Source organism: Thamnophis sirtalis, unplaced genomic scaffold (genome assembly GCF_051295495.1).
Source record: "Thamnophis sirtalis isolate CommonGarterSnake01/CBP01778 unplaced genomic scaffold, rThaSir2_p1.2 scaffold_4, whole genome shotgun sequence".
Lineage (NCBI taxonomy): Eukaryota > Metazoa > Chordata > Lepidosauria > Squamata > Natricidae > Thamnophis > Thamnophis sirtalis.
In genome coordinates this window covers 130,967,540-130,987,520 of record NW_028261384.1, presented here as the reverse complement: position 1 = coordinate 130,987,520, position 19,981 = coordinate 130,967,540, and the positions used below count along the sequence as shown (strand labels likewise).

Here is a 19,981-nt window from a genome sequence, read left to right as displayed (position 1 = left end):
ACCTCGGCTTCGGGTGGATAGATGGATGGATGGATAGATAGATAGATAGTTATCTATCTATTTATCTATCTATAATCTATCTACCTACCTACCTATCTACTTACCTACCTACTATCCATCCATCCATCATCCGTCGATCCATCCATCCATCCATCCATCCATCCATCTACCCACCCACCCATCTATCTACTTACCTACCTACCTACATATCCATCCATCATCATCGATCGATCGATTGATCGACCGACCGACCAACCTACCTATCCATCCACCCATCCATCTATCTATCTATCTACTTACCTCCCTCCCTACCCATCCATCCATCTACTTACCTACCTACCTACATATCCATCCACCCATCCATCTATCTATCTATCATCTATCTATCTATCTATCTATCTATCTATCATCTACCTACCTACCTACCTACCTACCCATCCATCCATCTATCTATCTACTTACCTACCTACCCATCCATCCATCCACCCACCCACCCACCCACCTACCTACCCATCCATCCATCCATCCATCCATCTATCCATCTATCTACTTACCTACCTACATATCCATCATCTATCTATCTATCTATCTATCTATCTATCTATCTATCTATCTATCTATCTATCTACCTATCTATCTAAGAGCCAAGGTGGCGCAGTGGTTAAATGCAGCACTGCAGGCTACTGCTAGATCAGCAGGTCAGCGGTTCAAATCTCACCGGCTCAGGGTTGACTCAGCCTTCCATCCTTCCGAGGTGGGTAAAATGAGGACCCAGATTGTTGGGGGCAATATGCTGACTCTCTGTAAACCGCTTAGAGAGGCCTGAAAGGCCTATGAAGCGGTATATAAGTCTACTGCTATTGCTATATATTGCTATCTATCTATCTATCTATCTATCTACCGACCTACCGACCTATCTACTTACCTACCTACCCATCCATCATCTATTTATCTATCTATTTATCTGTCTATCTTATCTATTCATCCATTTGTCATTCATCTATCTATCTATCTATCCATCCATCCATCCATCCAACCTGGCGCCCTCTAAAACAGCAACGTCAAACTCAAGGCCCACAAGTAAGATACGGCCCGTGAGGTGCTTAGAACTGGCCTGTGGGACCCCACCCTGGGAAACAGCGAAGGACCGGCCTACGGTGCCTCTGCCAATGAAAACGGAGCTCCGGAGGGTCGCACCCAGTGTTATATATGCAAATGTTCCCTGTTACCAGCTCTCTGATTGGCTGGTCCGAATCGCTTGTCATCTCGCAATAAACATCTTACTCTCTGATTCCATGGCTCCTGCGTCTTTCCCTCACAACATATTTAAAACCCAGCTCTGTTTTCGGCTGTGACAGCCTCCTGGAACCGTCTGCCAGCAAAAACGGAGCTCTGTTTTCGCTGGCAGAGCACTCGGGCCGCCACAGGCGCCCCAACATGAGTGGCGTTGAGCTGGCCACGCCCACCCAGGCCCCCCAAGGTTAAACACAACCTGATGCTGATGTTTTTTTTTTCTCTTCTGCCTCACACCTGTCTCCAAATCTCTGCTTTAGATCATCGAAGAATGTAACTCTGAGGTCGGCCGTATGCGTCACATGGAAGAACTCATTTACACGGCGAGCAAGATTGAGTTTGATAAGCTGAAGGTCAGAAGGGGTTTGGCCCGGGCCCGTCTTTTGGCCTTGCTGTAGCCTGCCACAGCTTGTCCCTGTGAGCTTGCAATGAATTTGGGAATTTAAGAGAAGATACAGCTGCCTGGGGTTGTTTACTTTATTGTCACTGCACATCGTACCATGAAATTAAATGCCATCTTCAGTGTAAATGTAAAAACACAAACACACATCCGTCGCGTGCCATATAATTGAAATTGAAAACCCGGCATTGCATTAATATTGCACTATACGGTAGAGTTCAGAATAGTTACTGCCCTGGCATAGAAGCTGTTTTTCAGCCTATTTGTCCTTGTTTTTATTATCCTGTACTGTCTGCCAGATGGTAATACTTAAAACAAAAAAGGATGTCCAGGATGAAATGGATCTTTAAGAAAGATTTATACCGTGTATGGGTTCTGGGAAGTCAGGGGAGGGAAGGTTGGGGGAGGAGGGGAGGGAGGGAAGTATATTAGGCTTGAGGAGGGGTGTTAGATTTTAAAGTAATATGATTGCACATGTATACTGTCTTCTCTTATTTTTTCTTTAAAACTAAGATATGTTAAGTATATTGATATGGAAGCATAAATACCATCAACGCAGAAGGGAGTTTGCTCAGAAGCTGAAATACACCAAGTGAATGAGAGGAAGAGTGGGAAGCAGAGGAGAGAAGAAAGATAGGAAGAGAGGGATAGGAGAGAGGGCAAGGGGGGAAGATGAGGAGGATAAGGAGGAGTGGAATGAAGAGAGAAAAGGATGATGGAGGGAAGAAAGGAGGTAGGAGAGAGGTAGAAGAAAGAGGTGTGTGGAGAGCAGAAGAGCTAATAATGGGTTTTTATCTTTCTGGGTGTTGTTGGCAAGAGGAACTGATGTAATTACTACTTAATACAATAGGATATTGGCTATGTAATAGTATACATGTGGTTATATGTTATGAAAATGGAAAATAAAAAAAGTATATTTCAAAAACAACAAAAAAAGAATGTTTTGAACTTTCTTAAGGCAGCAGGAACTATAAAGCTCTTGCAAAGAGGGGAGAGGGTAACCCATGATCCTCTGGGCAACGACGTTGACCCTCTGGAGCTCTGTCTTATCTGCCACTGTGCAATTGGCAAACCACACACAGGTGCAATAAGTTAAAATACTCTCTATGGTGCAGCAATAGAAGGTCACCAGCAGTTTTTCACTCAGTTGTTGTTTCCTGAGAAGCCTCAGGTAGTATAATCTCTGCAGGGCCCTTTTGACCAGGGCTGCAATGTGTGCAGCCCAAGTCAGGTCCTCTTTTAATGCTAACACCCAGAAACTTAAAATTGCCCACTTGCTCCACTCGGTCTCCATTGATAAGCAAGAGCTGGATGTCTGATCTATTCCTTCTGTCATCCACTTGTGCCTTTGGGAGGTGGCGTGGTGATATTTTTTCTGCAAGGGATCCTCAGATCACCCAATTCGACAGGTATAACCTCCCGAATGCTGAGTGAATGTTGTGTTTTAGTACCTTTTAGTTATCTCACATTTTTTTTCTGTATTTTGTCTTTCACTCCCCTTCCCTTACTATTGTAAGCCGCCCTGAGTCCCCTCAGGGAAAAGGGCGGCCTATAAATGCTAAATAAAATCTAAAAAAAAAAAAATATAAATAACAAACTAGATTTGACACATTAAGGGCTGCCATTTTGGCAAGCTCACTATTGAAAAATTGTCTCCCTTGGCATGCCCTAACCCAGGGATAGGTAACCTTTTTTGACTTGTGTGCCAAAAGCGGTGGGTGTGCAGGGTCGTGTGTGGGTGTGCCACACCTATAAGGCTATGCGTGCGACCCCAGCGTGCATATGCGGACCTTACCCACTCTCATGGCCTTCAGAAAAGCTGTTAAAACCTGGCTATTCCGGCAGGCCTGGGGCTGTTGACCTCATTGTTGAGGTCCAGCCCCGATCATAACGAATGTATGCGTGTTGATTTTAACCTGTTTTTATTTTCATTTTTTATTATTTCTTTTTTTCCTTCGTTGTAAACCGCCCGGATTCCTCCGGGATTGGGCGGCCTATAAATCGTACAAATAAACAAACAAACAAACAAACAAATAAAATATGCGTGCGACCCCAGCGCGCATATGCGTGTGACCCCAGCGTGCATATGCGTGTGACCCCAGCGCGCATATGCGTGTGACCCCAGCACACATATGCGCGTGACCCAGCCTTTGTGAATTTGCTCAGAGAATCTTTGTTCTCTGATTTTACCAGAAAATTATAATAAAGAAAATGTATATTTGATTATTCATTTTATTTAAAAAAAAGCTAGGTTTTTTTCTTTCGTTTCTGTTATAATTTTGCACCAGTGAGGTTAAAACCAATTTCGTTGTATTTAAGTACAATGACAATAAAGATTATACTTATACTTAATAACAGCAGCTAGGACTGTATTTGCACAAAATTGGAAAAGCGAAGAGATCCCTATCGAGGAGAATGCGATTAGAGAAATATTAGAATGTGCAGAAATTAACAGATTGACACTGGCTATCAAAGAGAAAGAACAAATGGATTATTATACAATTTGGGAATATTTTTACTGGTGGTTAGAGAATAGACATAAAAATTAATAGTGAAAGAAGTTATCTAAAGTATAGAAAATGTATTAACAGTTAATATAACTCGTAGAGTTAAATAAATTACTATGGGATTGTTATAATATTAGATTCTTAAAGTATTGGAAATTAAGCTAAAATGGGATTAAATAATGAATAAGATTGCATGTTTTAATGTTGGCACAAAATATTTGTACCCAGACGATACCCTGGTTAATGGAAAATGGATTGTTTATATAAAAATAACATTAAAAAAAAATCCAGGTGGCTTCCAGGAACTTTTTTTTAACGATTCTCTTTCCAATTTAGGCTGTTCCCATCATTTCCCAGACCCGACAGCTGTTAAAACAAGGAGAACTCCTGGAAGTTGTGCATCGTGGCACCATCTTTGGTAACAAGCCCAAACTGATCCCCATCTACCTGTTCCTCTTCAACGACCTGCTGCTGGTCACTCAACGTAAGAGGTGAGAGAAGGACCAGAAGGCCTAGGCAGAAAATTCTCGCAACAGGGCGACTAGTCTGCATTTAAAGAGGTATATCTATAGAAGAAGCAGGAAGCAGTGGTGCAGTGGCCTAAAGGTGGAGCTCTTGCCTCCCAATCAAGGGGCTGTGAGTTCGATCCTAGGGAGAGGCAGATCTTTCTCTCTCTGGCCACAATGAGAATAATATCTGCTAAACAAAACTCCGCATTGGCAACAGGAATGGCATCTGGCCATTAAACACTCTGCTAGCTCCATTTAGTTGCCCAGACTCCACTCTGCAAGGGATTATGGGGTTGTTAAATGATAATGATTTACAGAAGAGGCAGGAGGAGGAGGAGGAGGGCAAATTTGGCCTCTGCCCCCAAGGTCAAGTTTTGAGGGGGGATGGAGAATTGGGGAGACCGCAAAGTTTAGGGTATGGTTCTGCTTCTGCAAATTTTGCAATAGCAATAGCAGTTAGACTTATATACCGCTTCATAGGGCTTTCAGCCCTCTCTAAGCGGTTTACAGAGTCAGCATATCGCCCCCACAGACTGGGTCCTCATTTCACCCACCTCGGAAGGATGGAAGGCTGAGTCAACCTTGAGCCGGTGAGATTAGAACCGCTGAACTGCAGATAACAGTCAGCTGAAGTGGCCTGCAGTACTGCACCCTAACCACTGCGCCACCTCGGCTCTTGGTTGAGAATGGACTGTTTTCCAAACCTCCTGCTTCAAATCTTGAGGGCTAGAAAAAAACAAAAACAACAACAACAGATGTTGCAAAAAAGACTTCTGCCTCTGGGGTGAAGTGTTAATCCATCTTGCCTAGAGGAATGATTACAGGAGCCATGGTGGCACAATGGTTAGAATGCAGTATTGCAGGCTAATTCTGCTGACTGCCAGCCGTTCAATCTTGACCAGCTCAAGGCTAACTAAGCCTTCCATCCTTCCGAAGTCAGTAAAATGATGCCCCAGCTTATCGGTAGCAATACACTGATTCTATAAACTGCTTCGAGAGGGCTGGAAAGCCCTATGAAGCGAGATAGAAGTCTTAAGTGCTATTGCTATTGCCCCAGGTTCTCCTGGATGAGAACCATAGCGATCTAAACCAGAGTCCTCTGGTTGGGGAGCTTCCAGATCTATTCATCCGCGGGGGTAGGCTCCTGGGGGTTCGCACAGGTTCGGGTAATCCTCTAGCGAAGATTCTGAGCAGTTCAGCGAGCCTCCAAATGCCACTCCTAGCTGGCCCCACTCCTCCCACCCCACCCCGCCTCTCCCAGGACTCTCCACGCAGCCCATTCATCATGCCAGGTAAATGCAGGGCCCACGTAGAGGCTCAGGGAGGGAAGTTCCGACAGTCCAGAAACTGGCCTGTTTCCATTCTCCGGAGGGCCTCCGGAAGGGTTCACCGACAAATGCGCGCTCGACAAAAGCGTGACCGACAAAACCACAGTGAGAAAACCGTGAGTTCTAAATCGCGCCGACAAATGAGCGCAGAAGTGCACCGACAACAGCGCGCCGACAAAAGCGCGCCTTCAACAAACAAGTAATAACCGCAAGTTCTAAACCTAACCCTAAACCTAACCCTTACCTTAACTGAAATCCCTAAATCTAACCCTTACCTTAACTGAAATCCCTAAACCTAACCCTGAACGTAACCCTTACCTTAACTGAAATCGCACTTTTGTGGGCATGGTTTTGTCGGCGCGTTGTTGTGGGCGCGTTTATGATGTCGCGGTTTTTGTCATCACGGTTTCGTCGGTGCGCTTTTGTTGTGCGCGCATTTGTCGGGTCACGCTCCGGAAGCAGGGGAAAGCAGTTTTCGCCCTCCCGGAGGCTCAAAATAAGCCTCTGGAGCCTGGGGAGGGTGAAAATGCCCCCTCGCGCTGTGCTGAAGGAAGCCAACAGGGTCACGCCCACCACGGCCACACCCACCCAGCAACAGGGCAGCGAACCCGTTGCTGCAATTTTTGAAGCCCACCCTTCTAAGTCTCTGCAGTGGTTGACCTTGATCCCATGTGCAGGCCCACTAATCTGGGAAACAGCCAGTTGGTGGGGGAGATCAGCTGTCGCTCGTCACATGTCTTTGAAAGCAACTGATCTGGGATTCGCTACTAAGTTTTCTTTGCTTCCGTTTCCGTATCTGCTCCTGCAGCTCAGAACGCTTCGTGGTGCTGGATTATGCCCATCGCTCGCTAGTCCAAGCCCAGAGTTGCGAGGACACTACCGCCGGCCCAAACACAGAGAACAGCTTCTACCTGACGTTGATGGAGAACCACCAAGGGCGGAGTGCCGAACGCCTCTGTCGCGCCCCGACGCAGTGAGTAGCCGCATAGGGGGTGAAGAGAGTTAGCAAAGGTGGTAGTAACTGTTCTGACCTAGGCCTCCCAAGATTGTGAAGCAGACTCCTCGTCCTGATAAAGCCTCTTTTATTTAGCTGAAAGGGAATTCCCCTCCAGCAAAGTCCCAGCCAACAGTATTTTATGAGATTTCACAACTACAGACCTTGATCAGGCTTGGAGAGCTGTCAGGCCGATATCTTCCAAACGCCATGCTTTAGCAGCAATTACTTGGCAAGGTCAGGAACAGATCTTCACCCTAATGAAGTGAACTAATTGGCTCCTGCAAACTCCACTCCCCTTTGCTCCTCTTTATTCCCTATGGGAGGGGCCATTCACCGTCCACCCTGTGGCTTTACTCCCATTTCGACCCTTGTTCCTTAGCTGTTTCCTTCTCCTGGCAGCTCTGCGCGTGCACACATCGGGAAAGGGCTCCAGCTGCTCTTCTGCCCCACTGATATCCAACTCCAAAGGCAGCTGATAACCGTCGGACGGCCCTGGCCCCATCTCTGCCTCTGACGCACAACACTTGTCAAATCCTTCCCCAAACTTCAGGACTGGCCCATGTTCCTCCCCAACCTGCTCACTGTCCGACTCTGCGGCCAGCTCCGTTGGCCACTGGTGGGCCACAACAGTAACTGCATCCCATTTATAAACAGAAAAGAGAGATCATCAGAGCAGGCTGCTTTTTTCAGAGGACTAGAACATAAGATCTAGATCTAGAAATATATGGAGATTCACAGTCATTCCAGGTCATGCTTATCCCAAAGATGCTTTTTTTTCTTTTCAAGAGGCAACTGGACTGTTTTGTTTTTTCTTTGAAGGCGTTTCGCTTCTCCTCCAAGAAGCTTCTTCAGCTCTGACTGGATGGTGGGGAAGGGAAGGATTTATAGGCCTTGCAAGCAGCTGGTCATTTGCATCCTTTTTAGAGAGTCCTTGAGCCATTTGGAGGTTTATCTTTGTCCTCAGGGTTGTGTTTGACGTCAGGGTGGAGGGGTGGCCAGGGTGGGCGTGGCCAGCTTAATGTCACTTGTGTTGGGTGCGCCTGTGGTGGCCCAAGCACTCCGCCAGCGAAAACGGGCTCCTGAGCTCCGTTTTCGGCTGCCATGGCCTTCTGCAACCCTCTGCCTTGCTGGCAGAAGCACCACGGGCTGGTCCTTTGCTGTTTCCAGGGCGGCCCCACCGGCCAGATCTAAGTATCCTACAGGCAGGATCCGGCCCCTGGGCCTTGAGTTTGACACCCCTATTTTAGAGGGTCATTGATAGGTTGTAGGTTTATCGTTGTCCTCAGGGTCACCTGATTCCTGTTGTCTGCAATTTTTTTCCCCTCTGGAAATCCATTCCTACGCAGGGGGGCGTGGCGCGTGGGGGAGGTTGGAAGGGTGTTCATCCCAAATTGTATAGCAAAAAGCCTGTAGAGATTCTCAGTCATCCAGATCATGATTGTCATGAATGAGGGAGGGAGGGAGAATGAATGAATGAAACCCAAATAGTGCATCTCCAAAATTGTCTCTTCCAGATCTGATATGCACCGCTGGATGGGTGCTTTCCCATGCCACGAGTCCCAGCCTAATAACAAGCAGGAAACCATCTATGAAGATTGGGGTGAGAGTTTTTGGCTGTCTTCCTTTTAAACCTTCCCCCTCCTCTCTTTCCATTGCTTCTTGTTCAAAGGCTAGTAAAAAATATATATTAAGAAGTGTTTTATTAGATAAACATTAAAAACATTAGACATAGTGCAACATTTCTGACCTAAACGTTTCCATATAGTGATTAGATCTTACAATAATTATATTTTATATCAAAATTTTTTAGAACCTCTTCTGTAGGTGTGGCCTGTTTGTGGGAGTGGCTTGCCAGCCATGTGACTGGGTGGGAGTGGCTTGCTGGCCATGTGACTGGGTGGGAGTGGCTTGCCAGCCATGTAACTGAGTGGGCATGGCCAACTTGTAAAATGTGGTGAAACTCACTTAACAACGCTCTTGCTTAGCAACTAAAATGTTGGCTCAGAAACTCTGACATTTGAAGCACGCAAGTCTTAAAGCTGTCAAGTTACAAGACCCTTGCAACCCTAACCCTTTAGAAAAAAAAACCCAGGGGTGTTCAAACTTGACAGCTTTAAGACTTGTGGACTTCAACTCCCAGAATTCCTCCTCTAGTCATGTTGGCTCAGGAACTCTGACATTGAAGCGTGCAAATCTTAAAGCTGTCAAGTTACAAGACCCTGGCAACCCTAACTCTTTAGAAAAAAAACCCAGGGGTGTTCAAACTTGAAAGCTTTAAGACTTGTGGACTTCAACTCCCAGAATTCCTCCTCTCGCTCTTCATCTTGATGATGTGCGGACGGGCGGGGGGAGATTTGTGGAACCTCTTCTATAGAAGAGGTTAGAACTGGCAGGAACCCACCCCTGTTACTAATCATACAAATACATATCCAATTCCTACCTATCACACATTCTTAATACGGTATTTTCCAGTGCATAAGACGGCTTTTTAACCCCCAAAAATTATTTCAAAAATCGGGGATCGTCTTATACGCCGGGTATACCAAAAAACCAAAAGAAAAGAAAAAGCAACACCGCCAAACAAAAAGCCACGCCACCACCAGAGCAGACGCCGGCCTTTCAATCGTTAACCTCAGCGCTCCTCGCCTGGGCACATGGATGGATGCGGGCTGGGATGGCTTAGTAAGGTCTGGCTGGCGGTCAGGAGGAGGAAGGTGCTGAGCTCAAAGTACGAAAGCCCGGCAGCCCGGAGGCCTTCAGCCGGCTCACGGGCGCCTTAAAGTAGGGAGTCGTCTCATATGCCCAGTCACCTTATGCAACGGAATATATGGTACAATATATATTTCCAATTCTTAACTTGTCTGAGTTTTTCTGTCCCGGCCTTTTCCCCTCATTTCTAACCATCGGTATCATTTCTCCCAGATTTTGTAATATTCCGTCTCACCCTTGTCTCTGAGCTCTAGAGTTAGTTTGTCCATCTCTGAGCATGTCAGTATCTTATTTATTATTTCTTCTTCCGAGGGAGTCTCCTTTATTTTTCCATTTCTGTGCACAAAGACAGCCTTGCCGCTGTTAAAATATGGAGCATCAAATATAGTCCACCTTTGCCATGTTTTTCTTTTGTGGTTCCTAGTAGAAATAATTCTGGCCTCAGCTCCATCTTTTGATTTAGCGTCTCTGCCAAATACTTTCTTATCTGGTGCCCAAAAGCCCTAGCTTTTGTGCACTCCCACCATATGTGGTAGAAGGTCCCTAGTGCAGCATTACATTTCCACCATCATGGCAATAAATTTTTGTTCATTTTAGCTAATCTTTTGGGTGGGATGTGCCACCTGTAGAACATCTGGTATAAATTTTCCTTATACGAAGTGGCTAAAGTTAACTTTCTGTTTCTTTCCCGTAAGTCTTGCCAATTGTCCAAATCTATGCTGTAACCAAAGTTCCTACTTCACGCTAACATGGTTTCCTTTACCTGCTATTCCGAAAGGCTGAAAAAATTGAGGAACATCACATTCTGGATCAGTCAACGGTAGCCTCCACCAGACCAGGCTAAAATAGCCATGATTTAAATGCACAAAGCAATTTCTCATATCTTGAGCTTTGAAACAGACTTAGGACATTGCCTTTCAGGCTAAATTCGTTGTTCTGTGACAGGGCTGATTTTTTTCCCCTTTCCCAATTTGCAATTTTACCTAAAGCCCAGTTATCTTTAGTGGTGAAGGCTGGAGGCTAGAGGAAGCAGGAGAGCAACAAATTTGATTAAAGGACTGGAAGATGAAACTGTTCAGACCTAGGCTTCCCCCAAAAGCACGAAAAGCATATTCCTGGTCCTGACAAAACCCCTTTTATTCCTCTCATTCACATTCAGCAAAGGCCTGGCAAGCAGTCTTTCAAAGGTGAATTTATGAGCACAGACCTTATCTATCTTGGAAAGCTGCCATATAAATATTTTCCAAACGCAGTGCAGTGCAAAGAAAGACTTGGCACAGAGTCTCTGAGATTCACGGACAGATCTTCACACTCCTGAAACGAATCTAATGACTGAACGAACAAATTGTTTCCTGCAAACTCCCTTCCCCTTTCGCTCCTCTTTTATTTCCTATGGGAGGGGCCATTCACCACCCATCTGTGGCTTTACTCCCAAGTCGACCCTGATTTCTTAGTTGTTCTTAGTTGTTGCCAGGAACTTTATTCCCTACCACCACAGAGAGACTTAATACCTTTCCCTATGTTGTCTTTCCTTCCCTCTTTTGATGATGATGATGATGATTATGATGATGATTATTATTATACAATTGTATCACAGCGGCCAGTTGTTTCGCCGGATTTGGCATTGGTTACTAATCGGGCCCCACCCAGGGGCCTAGGACGTCGTAACGTATTTTCGTAATATGCGTGCAGATCCAAGCAGTGCGGCTTTTTGCATTTGACTGATGGTGATTTTGTCAATTTTTAACTGTTTTAAATGTAATTCCAGTGCTTTTGGAATAGCACCCAATGTGCCAATTATCACTGGAAATACCACTGCTGGTTTGTGCCATACTCATTGAATTTCGATTTTTAAGTCCTGGTATTTTGCAATTTTTTCATGTTCCTTCTCGGCGACCCTGCTATCACCTGGTATTGCGATGTCTATGATTGTGACCTTATTTTTCTCAACCAGTGTGATGTCTGCTGTATTATGCGCCAGTATTTTGTCCGTTTGTAGACGGAAATCCCACAAGATCTTGACCATCTGATTTTCGGTGACTTTTTCAGGCTGATGTTCCCACCAGTTTGTTGCTGTTTTAATGTTATAATTTTTGCACAAATTCCAATGGATCATTTGTGCTACTGAATTGTGCCGCAATTTATAATCAGTCTGCGCAATTTTTTTACAGCAGCTGAGGATGTGATCAACAGTTTCATCAGCTTATGATGATGAGCTTATTATGATCAGCTTATTATTATTATTATTATTATTATTATTATTATTATTATTATTATTATTATTATTATTATTATTATTATTATTTTCGTAAGAAATAATTCATTCAGTTGTTGTTTTTCTCTCTCTTCCCTTTCCGCAGATTGTCCCCAGGTGCAGTGCACAGAGACTTACAGGGCCGCCCAGGCAGACGAGCTGAGTCTCGAACAGACGGACATTGTCAACGTGGTGCGCAAAACCGAGGGTGAGCTCGGGGATGTGACCCTCCCTAACGGTTGGGACCAAATTGTGGCTTCTTCCCCTTCTTTCTCTGAACGATTTTAGAAATTGGGAGCCTGGGCTGTGGGGCTTCCTAACCCAAAGATGGTGGCTTTTTTTTAGCGGAGTTCTCTGCTAAAGGATTCTCTTCCGATCCTTCAAGGTCCTTTCGGTGACTCCGGCACCTTCCCAAATTCTCAGCCATCTGGAAGCTAAAGTCCCCAACATACACAGGGAGAGACAGCGGGGTCTCCTTGAAGAAAATGGCCCTCCACCGTTTAAAACCTTGGCCGTCTCGACGGTGTTAATGCTGTGGTGCTCCAGCAGGACTTGAAAGGGAGACCACCAAGTGATCCCAGGCTAGGCTGTAAGCATCTGAGGAAAAAGTGATAGCAAATCACTTCTGAGAACTGCAGGGGTATTGTCTGTATTGTCCCCTTGAACTAAACTCAACTTTAATCTGATGTACTGGGTAACATCGAGCCGTAATCAGTCTAGAGCAGCGCCCCCCAACCTTCTGTTTCCGCGGAGAGAGGTTTTTCCATGGACCAAAGAAGGCGTGGCTTCACATGCTGCTTGCACCTCATGGATGGGGCTTCCCCCTTTGTGCAGCCCAGTTTCCGGCATGCTGCGGTCTGGGACCCCGGGCCACAGAACGGGGGCTGGGGACTTCTGTTCTTATAGTCTTATAACCTTATAGCCACGCTCAACCCCCAGCTGTAAGCCCATGATGGCAAACCTGTAGGCACACGAGCCGTCGCCCCAGCTCAGCTTCACTGTGCATGCGCCTCCCGCCAGCCAGCTGATGTTTGGATCTCTGCCACGCATGCACGGTGGGTGGGGAGTACAGGGGGTGCGGTGTGCCCCCCTGCGGCCCATGTTTAGTCCCAGCAGGCTGCAGGGAGGCTTGCTAGGCCCAAAATGGGGCGCAGAGGGTATCCCCCCCCCATGGCCTGTTCTTGGTCCCAGGAGGCTGCAGGGAGGCCTGCTAGGCCCAAAATGGGGCGCAGAGGGTATTCCCCCCCCATGGCCTGTTCTTGGTCCCAGGAGGCTGCAGGGAGGCCTGCTAGGCCCAAAATGGGGCGCAGAGGGTATCCCCCCCCCATGGCCTGTTCTTGGTCCCAGGAGGCTGCAGGGAGGCCTGCTAGGCCCAAAATGGGGCGCAGAGGGTATTCCCCCCCCATGGCCTGTTCTTGGTCCCAGGAGGCTGCAGGGAGGCCTGCTAGGCCCAAAATGGGGCGCAGAGGGTATTCCCCCCCCATGGCCTGAGGACTAATGGGATGAAGGGGGGGATGATTCAGCAGCAATGGGCTTGTTGGAGTTTCACAAAGCGGCAGGACGGACTCCCAATAAATTTTGAGGCAAGAAAAAAGGTGCAAAGGTCTTGACCGTTTCCTTTTTTTAATCTCCTCCTCTCCTTTTTTGTCTTCCTCTCCTCTTTTCTGCCTGCTTCTCCTCTCCTCTTCTATTTGCTGCCTACCTCCTCTTTCCTGTGTCCTCCCCTCTCCTCTATTTTCTCTCCTCCTCTCCTCTTTTCTGCCTGCCTCTCCTCTGGTTTTCTATTTTATATCTTCCTCTCCTCTCTTGTTCTCTTCTATTTTCTGTCTTCCTCGCCCCTCTCTTCTTTTCTGTCTTCTTCTCCTTTTCTATTTTCCTCTTTGCTGTCTCTTTTTCTGCCTGCTTCTCCCCTTTTCTATCTTTCTCTTTTCTCCCTTTTCTGTCTTCTCTGTCTTCACCTCCTGTTCTCTCCTGTTCTCATCTCTTTTGTCTTCCTCTTTTCTGTCTCTCCTTTCCTCTTTTCTGCCTGTCTCTCATTTCTTTTTTGTCTCTCTCCTCTCTTTTGTCTTTCTCCCCTTCCCTCCTTCCCTTTCCTTCTTTCCTTTCCCTCCTTTCCTTTCCTCCTCTTTCCTTTCCTTTCCCTCCCCTCCCTCCCCTTTCCTCTCCTCTCCTTTCCTCTAACTTCCTCTCCTATCCCCCATGCTACAGGCTGGTATGAGGGCATACGCCTAGCCGACGGCAAGAAGGGCTGGTTCCCCTCTTGCTATGTGCAGGAGATCACGAACGAACACGTACGCCGCCGCAACCTCCGGGAGCGTTACCGCGTCCTCCAGGTGGCCCGCCAGCTCCAGCTGATGCGCACCAATTGTGCCAAAAGCAAGTACAGCTCAGCCTGAGACCAAAAGCGCACAGACAGTGGAAGCCAGTGACGGTATCCCTGGACTGCGATCAATCTCATGGTTGGACTCGAAGTTCAAGTTCGATTTTTCTGGGCGTGGAGCAACATTCGCCTCAAAGGGGAGGGGTGCGCTGAAGATGGGGAGGAGGGTCGAGAGCAGTTGTGTTTTGGATTGAAGGCTGCTGAAGGACGAGGAAGCAGAAGAGGCGATGCAAACATGCTGTCAGGTTTCTGAAAGATGCCCTAATTAATTCATGAGCTTCGAGCCAAGTTTGCCTGATTTGACTGTCCGGCGCTGCAATGCCAGCAGCTAGCCAGCGGAGGCACTACTTCAAATGTGTCCCTTCTGCCAGAAGGGGGCGACAGACTGCATTTTTCAGTCGCACTGCAGTGTTTACAGACTTCGCAATGTCCCGTTCTTACCGTCCCCAAGTCACATCCTAAATTCCAGTGAATGTGCGTGGCAGCTCGGTAACCCTAAGCGAGGACCATGAACGAACCTTCTCCGACGATTGGGGTGAAGAGGTGCCCCCCCTCATCTTCTACCTTAAATAGCAATGGTGCCATATTTCAGGAGATGCCCTGATCCGAGATGAACGATGAAATGGATTGCCTCGGGTTTAACTAGAAGGGTCGGTTCAACCTGAGCAGCAGTTCTACCTGCCCCCCACATTTTGCAATGACTTATCCATTAATGATTCAGGCCTACCACCTCGTAGCCTTCTTTTGGGGCTGGTTGCAGGCTGGTTTGTATTTCACCCACGTTGACAGATGGGTGCGCCTTGCGCTTCGTTGGCACAACTCTGCTAGGCAGAACACACTCCCCCCCCACTCCGCCCCCAATAAAATGTGTTTTGCAAACAGGATCCACACTGGTATTACCAGTTTCCTAATCCCTATCAAAGTGCTGTGGCTGCCAATACTTCAAAACCTTCCCGACAGTCCTTAACCTGGGCTCAGGGGATGTCCCTTCTCTACCTCAATTCCTTTCCTTTCTGGTGTGGGGAATCTGGGACTCCTACAGACTGTGGACCCAGCTACCCTGTTTCCCTGAAAAGAAGATCTCCCCGGATAATAAGCCAGATCGGGCTTTGGAGCGCATGCGCTAAAATAAGGTCCTCCCCTCCGAAAATAAGACCTCCACGACAATATTGCAACACCGCAGCAGCCATGAGGTGACCCCCTGCACCTCAAAAATAATAAGACCTCCCTGAAAATAAGGCCAAGCGCTTATTTCGGGGGTCAAAAGAAAATAAGACCCTGTCTTATTTTCGGGGAAACACAGTAATTCTAACTCTTCCCACAACCTCACAGCTCAACAGTCCTTTCTCCCTCAGGTTAACCTGCCTGAACATCTTGGATTTTCTCCTTTGCAAGAGAGGAATTCCTGTTCCTTCCTTCCAGCTTGGAAATCTCACCACAGACCCGTCTTGTATTTATTAATGCGTTGCTGTCTTTAGCTCTCAAGCTGAGAGAGTTTTGGCTGTAGGGGAGAGGGGGGGAGCAGGGATTGTATTTTAATTTATTCTGTGCCATATTTGCTTACGCCGTAACTTCTCTTGTGTTTTTCTATCCCCAAATGGCCTTTTTAAAAAAATAAAAAACAAAAAGTCAAACAAAAGGTGCCAGTGCTTACTTTCAGTTTTTCTTACTTCTCACTCACTCACTCGACGCCTCTTCACCCAACGTGGGTATAGGCGACTTCCATGGAAAGTTATGGCGATCCATGGAAGCTGTTTCGGCTGGATATACCCAAGGGGACGCCAGTCCCAAGGGTCTTACTTCTCCCTACTAAATATAATAGGGATATGGTGGCTCAAGGTCTCCGATGCTGAGCTTGTCAATCAGAAAGTTTGGCGGTTCGAATCCCTAGCGCCGCGTAATGGGGTGAGCTCCCGTTACCTGTCCCAGCTGCTGCCAATCTAGCAGTTCGAAAGCACGTAAAAATGCAAGTAGAAAAATGGGGACAACCTTTGGTGGGAAGGTAACAGCACTCTGTGCCCCTTCGACATTGAGCCATGCCGGCCACATGACCCCGGAGACATCTTTGGACAGTGCTGGCTCTTCGGCTTTGAAACGGAGATGAGTACCGCCCCCTAGTCGGGAATGACTAGCACATATGTGCGAGGGGAACCTTTACCTTACTAAATACAAGAGTGTCTTAATGTTGTGCCTTGCCGGCCACTGGCCCCTCCAGCAGCCAAATCAGATGAGGAGGCGGACGCATGGGAATCGGAGCCAACATCAAGGCAATCTGAGAGCTCCGAGGGGGAAGTGGGAATGGAACTGTCTGAGATAAGAGACAGGCTGGGCCGTCCATCAGCCCCCACATGGAGAGGCAACATCCCCCAGATCTGAAGGTGGCTGAGGAAGAAGGAAGAACAGCTGGGTCCCGTGCCTGATGCAGATGCGCAGAAGGGAGAGGAGAGCAGTGGGAAATCTATGGGCTGGTCCTCGGGACAGAACAGCCACTGCTGCTAGCTAAGCCCCACCCTAGCTCTGGGGATAAAAGGCAAGGGTCAGAGACGAATGGGTCTCCCTGGCTGTCAGCCACTGATCATCCAAACTTCTGAATCCTGTTTGGAGCTGTGTTGCAATTTTTTCTGGTAATCTACGGCAATGAGATTCGAGCGCGCCTTCGGAGTGTTGTGTGTGTATGTGTCCACTGCTGGAAAAAGTCCTTCCAGGACTTACATTACAAGTGTGGTGAGAGAGAGAGAGAGACTCTCCTGATGTGTTGAGAGTCAGTTCAAGGTAAAAGGGAGCGCTTGCTCTGTGTGTGTGTGTGTGTGAGAGAGAGAGAGAGAGATACAGAGACACAGTGAGAGACAGAGATACACACACAGAGAGACAGAGAAAGAGAAAGACACCAGAGAGACAGAAAGACACAGAGTGAGAAAGACGCACACAAAGAGAGATACAGAGACAGAGTGAGAGATAGAAAGACACAGAGAGAGACAATAGAGAGACAGAAAGACAGACAGAGACAAAGAGACAAAGACACAGAGAGACAGAAAGACAAAGAGATAGAGATACAGTGAGAGACAGAAAGACACACAGAGAGACAACAGAGAGACAGAAAGACAGAGAAAGACAGAGATAGAGACACAGTGAGAGACAAGAGAGACAGACAGACAAAGATAGAGAGACAGAGTGAGAGACACAGAGACAACAGAGAGACAGAAAGACACAGACAGACAGACAGACACAGAGAGAGATAGACAGAGAAAGACAGAGATACAGAGACAGTGAGAGACAGAAAGACACAGACATCAGAGAGACAGAAAGACAGAGAGAGACAGAGATAGAAAGACATACATACATGCAGAGACGACAGAGAAAGACACAGCGACAGAAAGATACAAAGAGACAGACAGACAAAGACACAGAGACAGACATAGAAAGACACAGAGAGATAGAGACACACAGAGACAGAGATAGAAAGGCATACACACACACACACAGACAACAGAGAGACAGAAAGACGGAGAGAGAGAAAGACAAAGACACACAGAGAGACAGAAAAAGACATAGAGAGAGAGAGAGACAGACACTTGTCGGGTTTGGGAACCGGGTCAGAACACTTAGTGCCAAAGCTGATATTTGCTGCAAATAGCCAATCCCCCAAACTAGAATAGTTCCCTTCGACAACTCACAAAACCAAGAGGGAAAATATTGCCAGTGGGATAAATAGATTGTACGAAGGCCTTTTACCTTAAATGGGAACCTTCCAGCTTCAAAACTCAGCTGGAGCACATGAGCCTGACATCGGAGAAGTCCTAATATTACAGCTCAGGATTGGGTTTCAAGTCTCTGCAACTGGAGATAATAATAGAGGCCTCTGTGTCAAAATCTCTTCTCCCGATTGAGCTTGGCTCCTGTTGGCTGGTGCTGAAAGGAGTATTATTCAATTGCCTCAGCAGGGAAAGGCTATGAACGGGTGGCTAAGTTTTCCAGTTGCAGAAACAAGAAGGGATTTAGCTGGTTCCAGAAGGAAACATCAATGATGGGGTATACTGAATGGCTGGGCTGGTTAACTCGTTAATTAACTCATTGTTAATTGATAAATAATTATGAATTCAAAGAAATAAGGATTATTACAAATGAAGGAATATTCATGGTAATTTGAACACATAATGCTCAATGACAGCGAAATATTCAGTTATGTTTAATGCAAAATCAGTGATGTTATTCTTAATCTTAAGAATCGATGCACAAAAACTTGTAACCAATGACATGCTTGATGAAATAGATGGAAGTTGTTTTTTTTTCTTGCTTTTGTTTTGTATGTGTTGCTTTTTTTTCTTTTAAGAAAAATAAATAAATATATATATATATATATATATATATATATATATATATATATATAAAGAAGCTGGGACAAGTAACAGGAGCTCACTCCGTTACACGGCGCTAGGGATTCGAATCGCTGAACTGTTGACCTTTTGGTCAACGAGCTCAGCGTCTTAGCCTCTAAGCCACCGCGTCCCTCCTGTATCATTACAAATATCTAAAAACAATGGCTTAACAAGCTAGTTCCCCCCCAAAATAAGACCCTGCCTCGTGTATTTTTGCCACCAAAAAGGGCAACAGGTCTCATTTTCGGGGTGGATGTTGTCCACCGACCAGTGGTGGGTTTCAAAAATTGTTCGAACCTACTCTGTGGGTGTGGCCTCCTTTGTGGAAGTGGCTTGCCGCCCATGTGACCGGATGGGAGTGGCTTGCTGCCCATGTGACCGGATATGAAGATGCCGACGACACTTGTCAGAACCACCTTAAATTATCTCACACACAGCACTGGCATGCATAAGAATATGATGTAAACTTGTTTTTTAAAAGGCATCTTTGGTTTGCATTAAAACAACTTCAACACACGCAATGTTCTGATTGCACCACAAACGCAGTAGTCATCCTTATCTTTCACAGAGGCACTGAGTTTTATAAATATGAGCGTGATAGTGTAGAATAATCATATCCAAGGACCAGTGGTGGGTTTCAAAAATTCTCTGGAACCTCTTCTGTAGGTGTGGCCTGCTTTCCGGGTCCACTGGTGGAACCTCTTCTAACCGGTTCGGTAGATTTGATGAACCGGTTCTACCGAATAGGTGCGAACTGGTAGGAACCCACCTCTGCCACCGACGCACCTCACTTGTGTGCGTTGTCCCTGGCCTCCTTTTCGCTGTCAAGAGGCCTTCAGGAACTTCTGCAGCTGACAAGGCTTTCCTGAAGGCATCTGTAGCCGAGAACAAAACTCTGGATCGATCTGGAGCTCTGTGTAGAAGTGGGCTGAGGTGTGCAAATCCTGGCGACTATCCAAAGGTAACTAGTAGGACAGCTCCACCATCACCCCATTCCCACCCTAGCTTAATTTTCACTCATGCACCCTGGAGTGGGCGGGGTCTTAATTAGGGCTTATTGTGGGGGAAGGGCTTACATTGGGTACACGTGTAAAAATGAAGCTCTGACTTACTTTCTGAGGTCACATTTTTGGGGGAAACATGGTAGATGCAAGCTGGGTGTCAAGAAGGATAAACTATAGACCCGTGATGGCGAACATATGACACGCATGCCACAGGTGGCACACGG

The 19,981-nt window shown here is 46.6% G+C and overlaps 1 protein-coding gene across 1 annotated transcript in view; it reads left to right on the top strand.

Moving 5' to 3' along the window:
* The window catches only part of ARHGEF15 (Rho guanine nucleotide exchange factor 15), a 101,454-nt gene extending 85,446 nt beyond the window's left edge, over nt 1-16,008 (top strand). The window contains exons 11-16 of the mRNA XM_087714171.1: nt 1,554-1,646; nt 4,537-4,691; nt 6,846-7,010; nt 8,549-8,634; nt 12,104-12,205; nt 14,206-16,008. Coding sequence (XP_087570297.1) covers nt 1,554-1,646; nt 4,537-4,691; nt 6,846-7,010; nt 8,549-8,634; nt 12,104-12,205; nt 14,206-14,393 — 789 coding nt within the window. The 3' untranslated portion in view covers nt 14,394-16,008. The remainder of the gene's footprint in view (nt 1-1,553; nt 1,647-4,536; nt 4,692-6,845; nt 7,011-8,548; nt 8,635-12,103; nt 12,206-14,205) is intronic.
* The last annotated feature ends 3,973 nt before the right edge of the window (nt 16,009-19,981 follow it).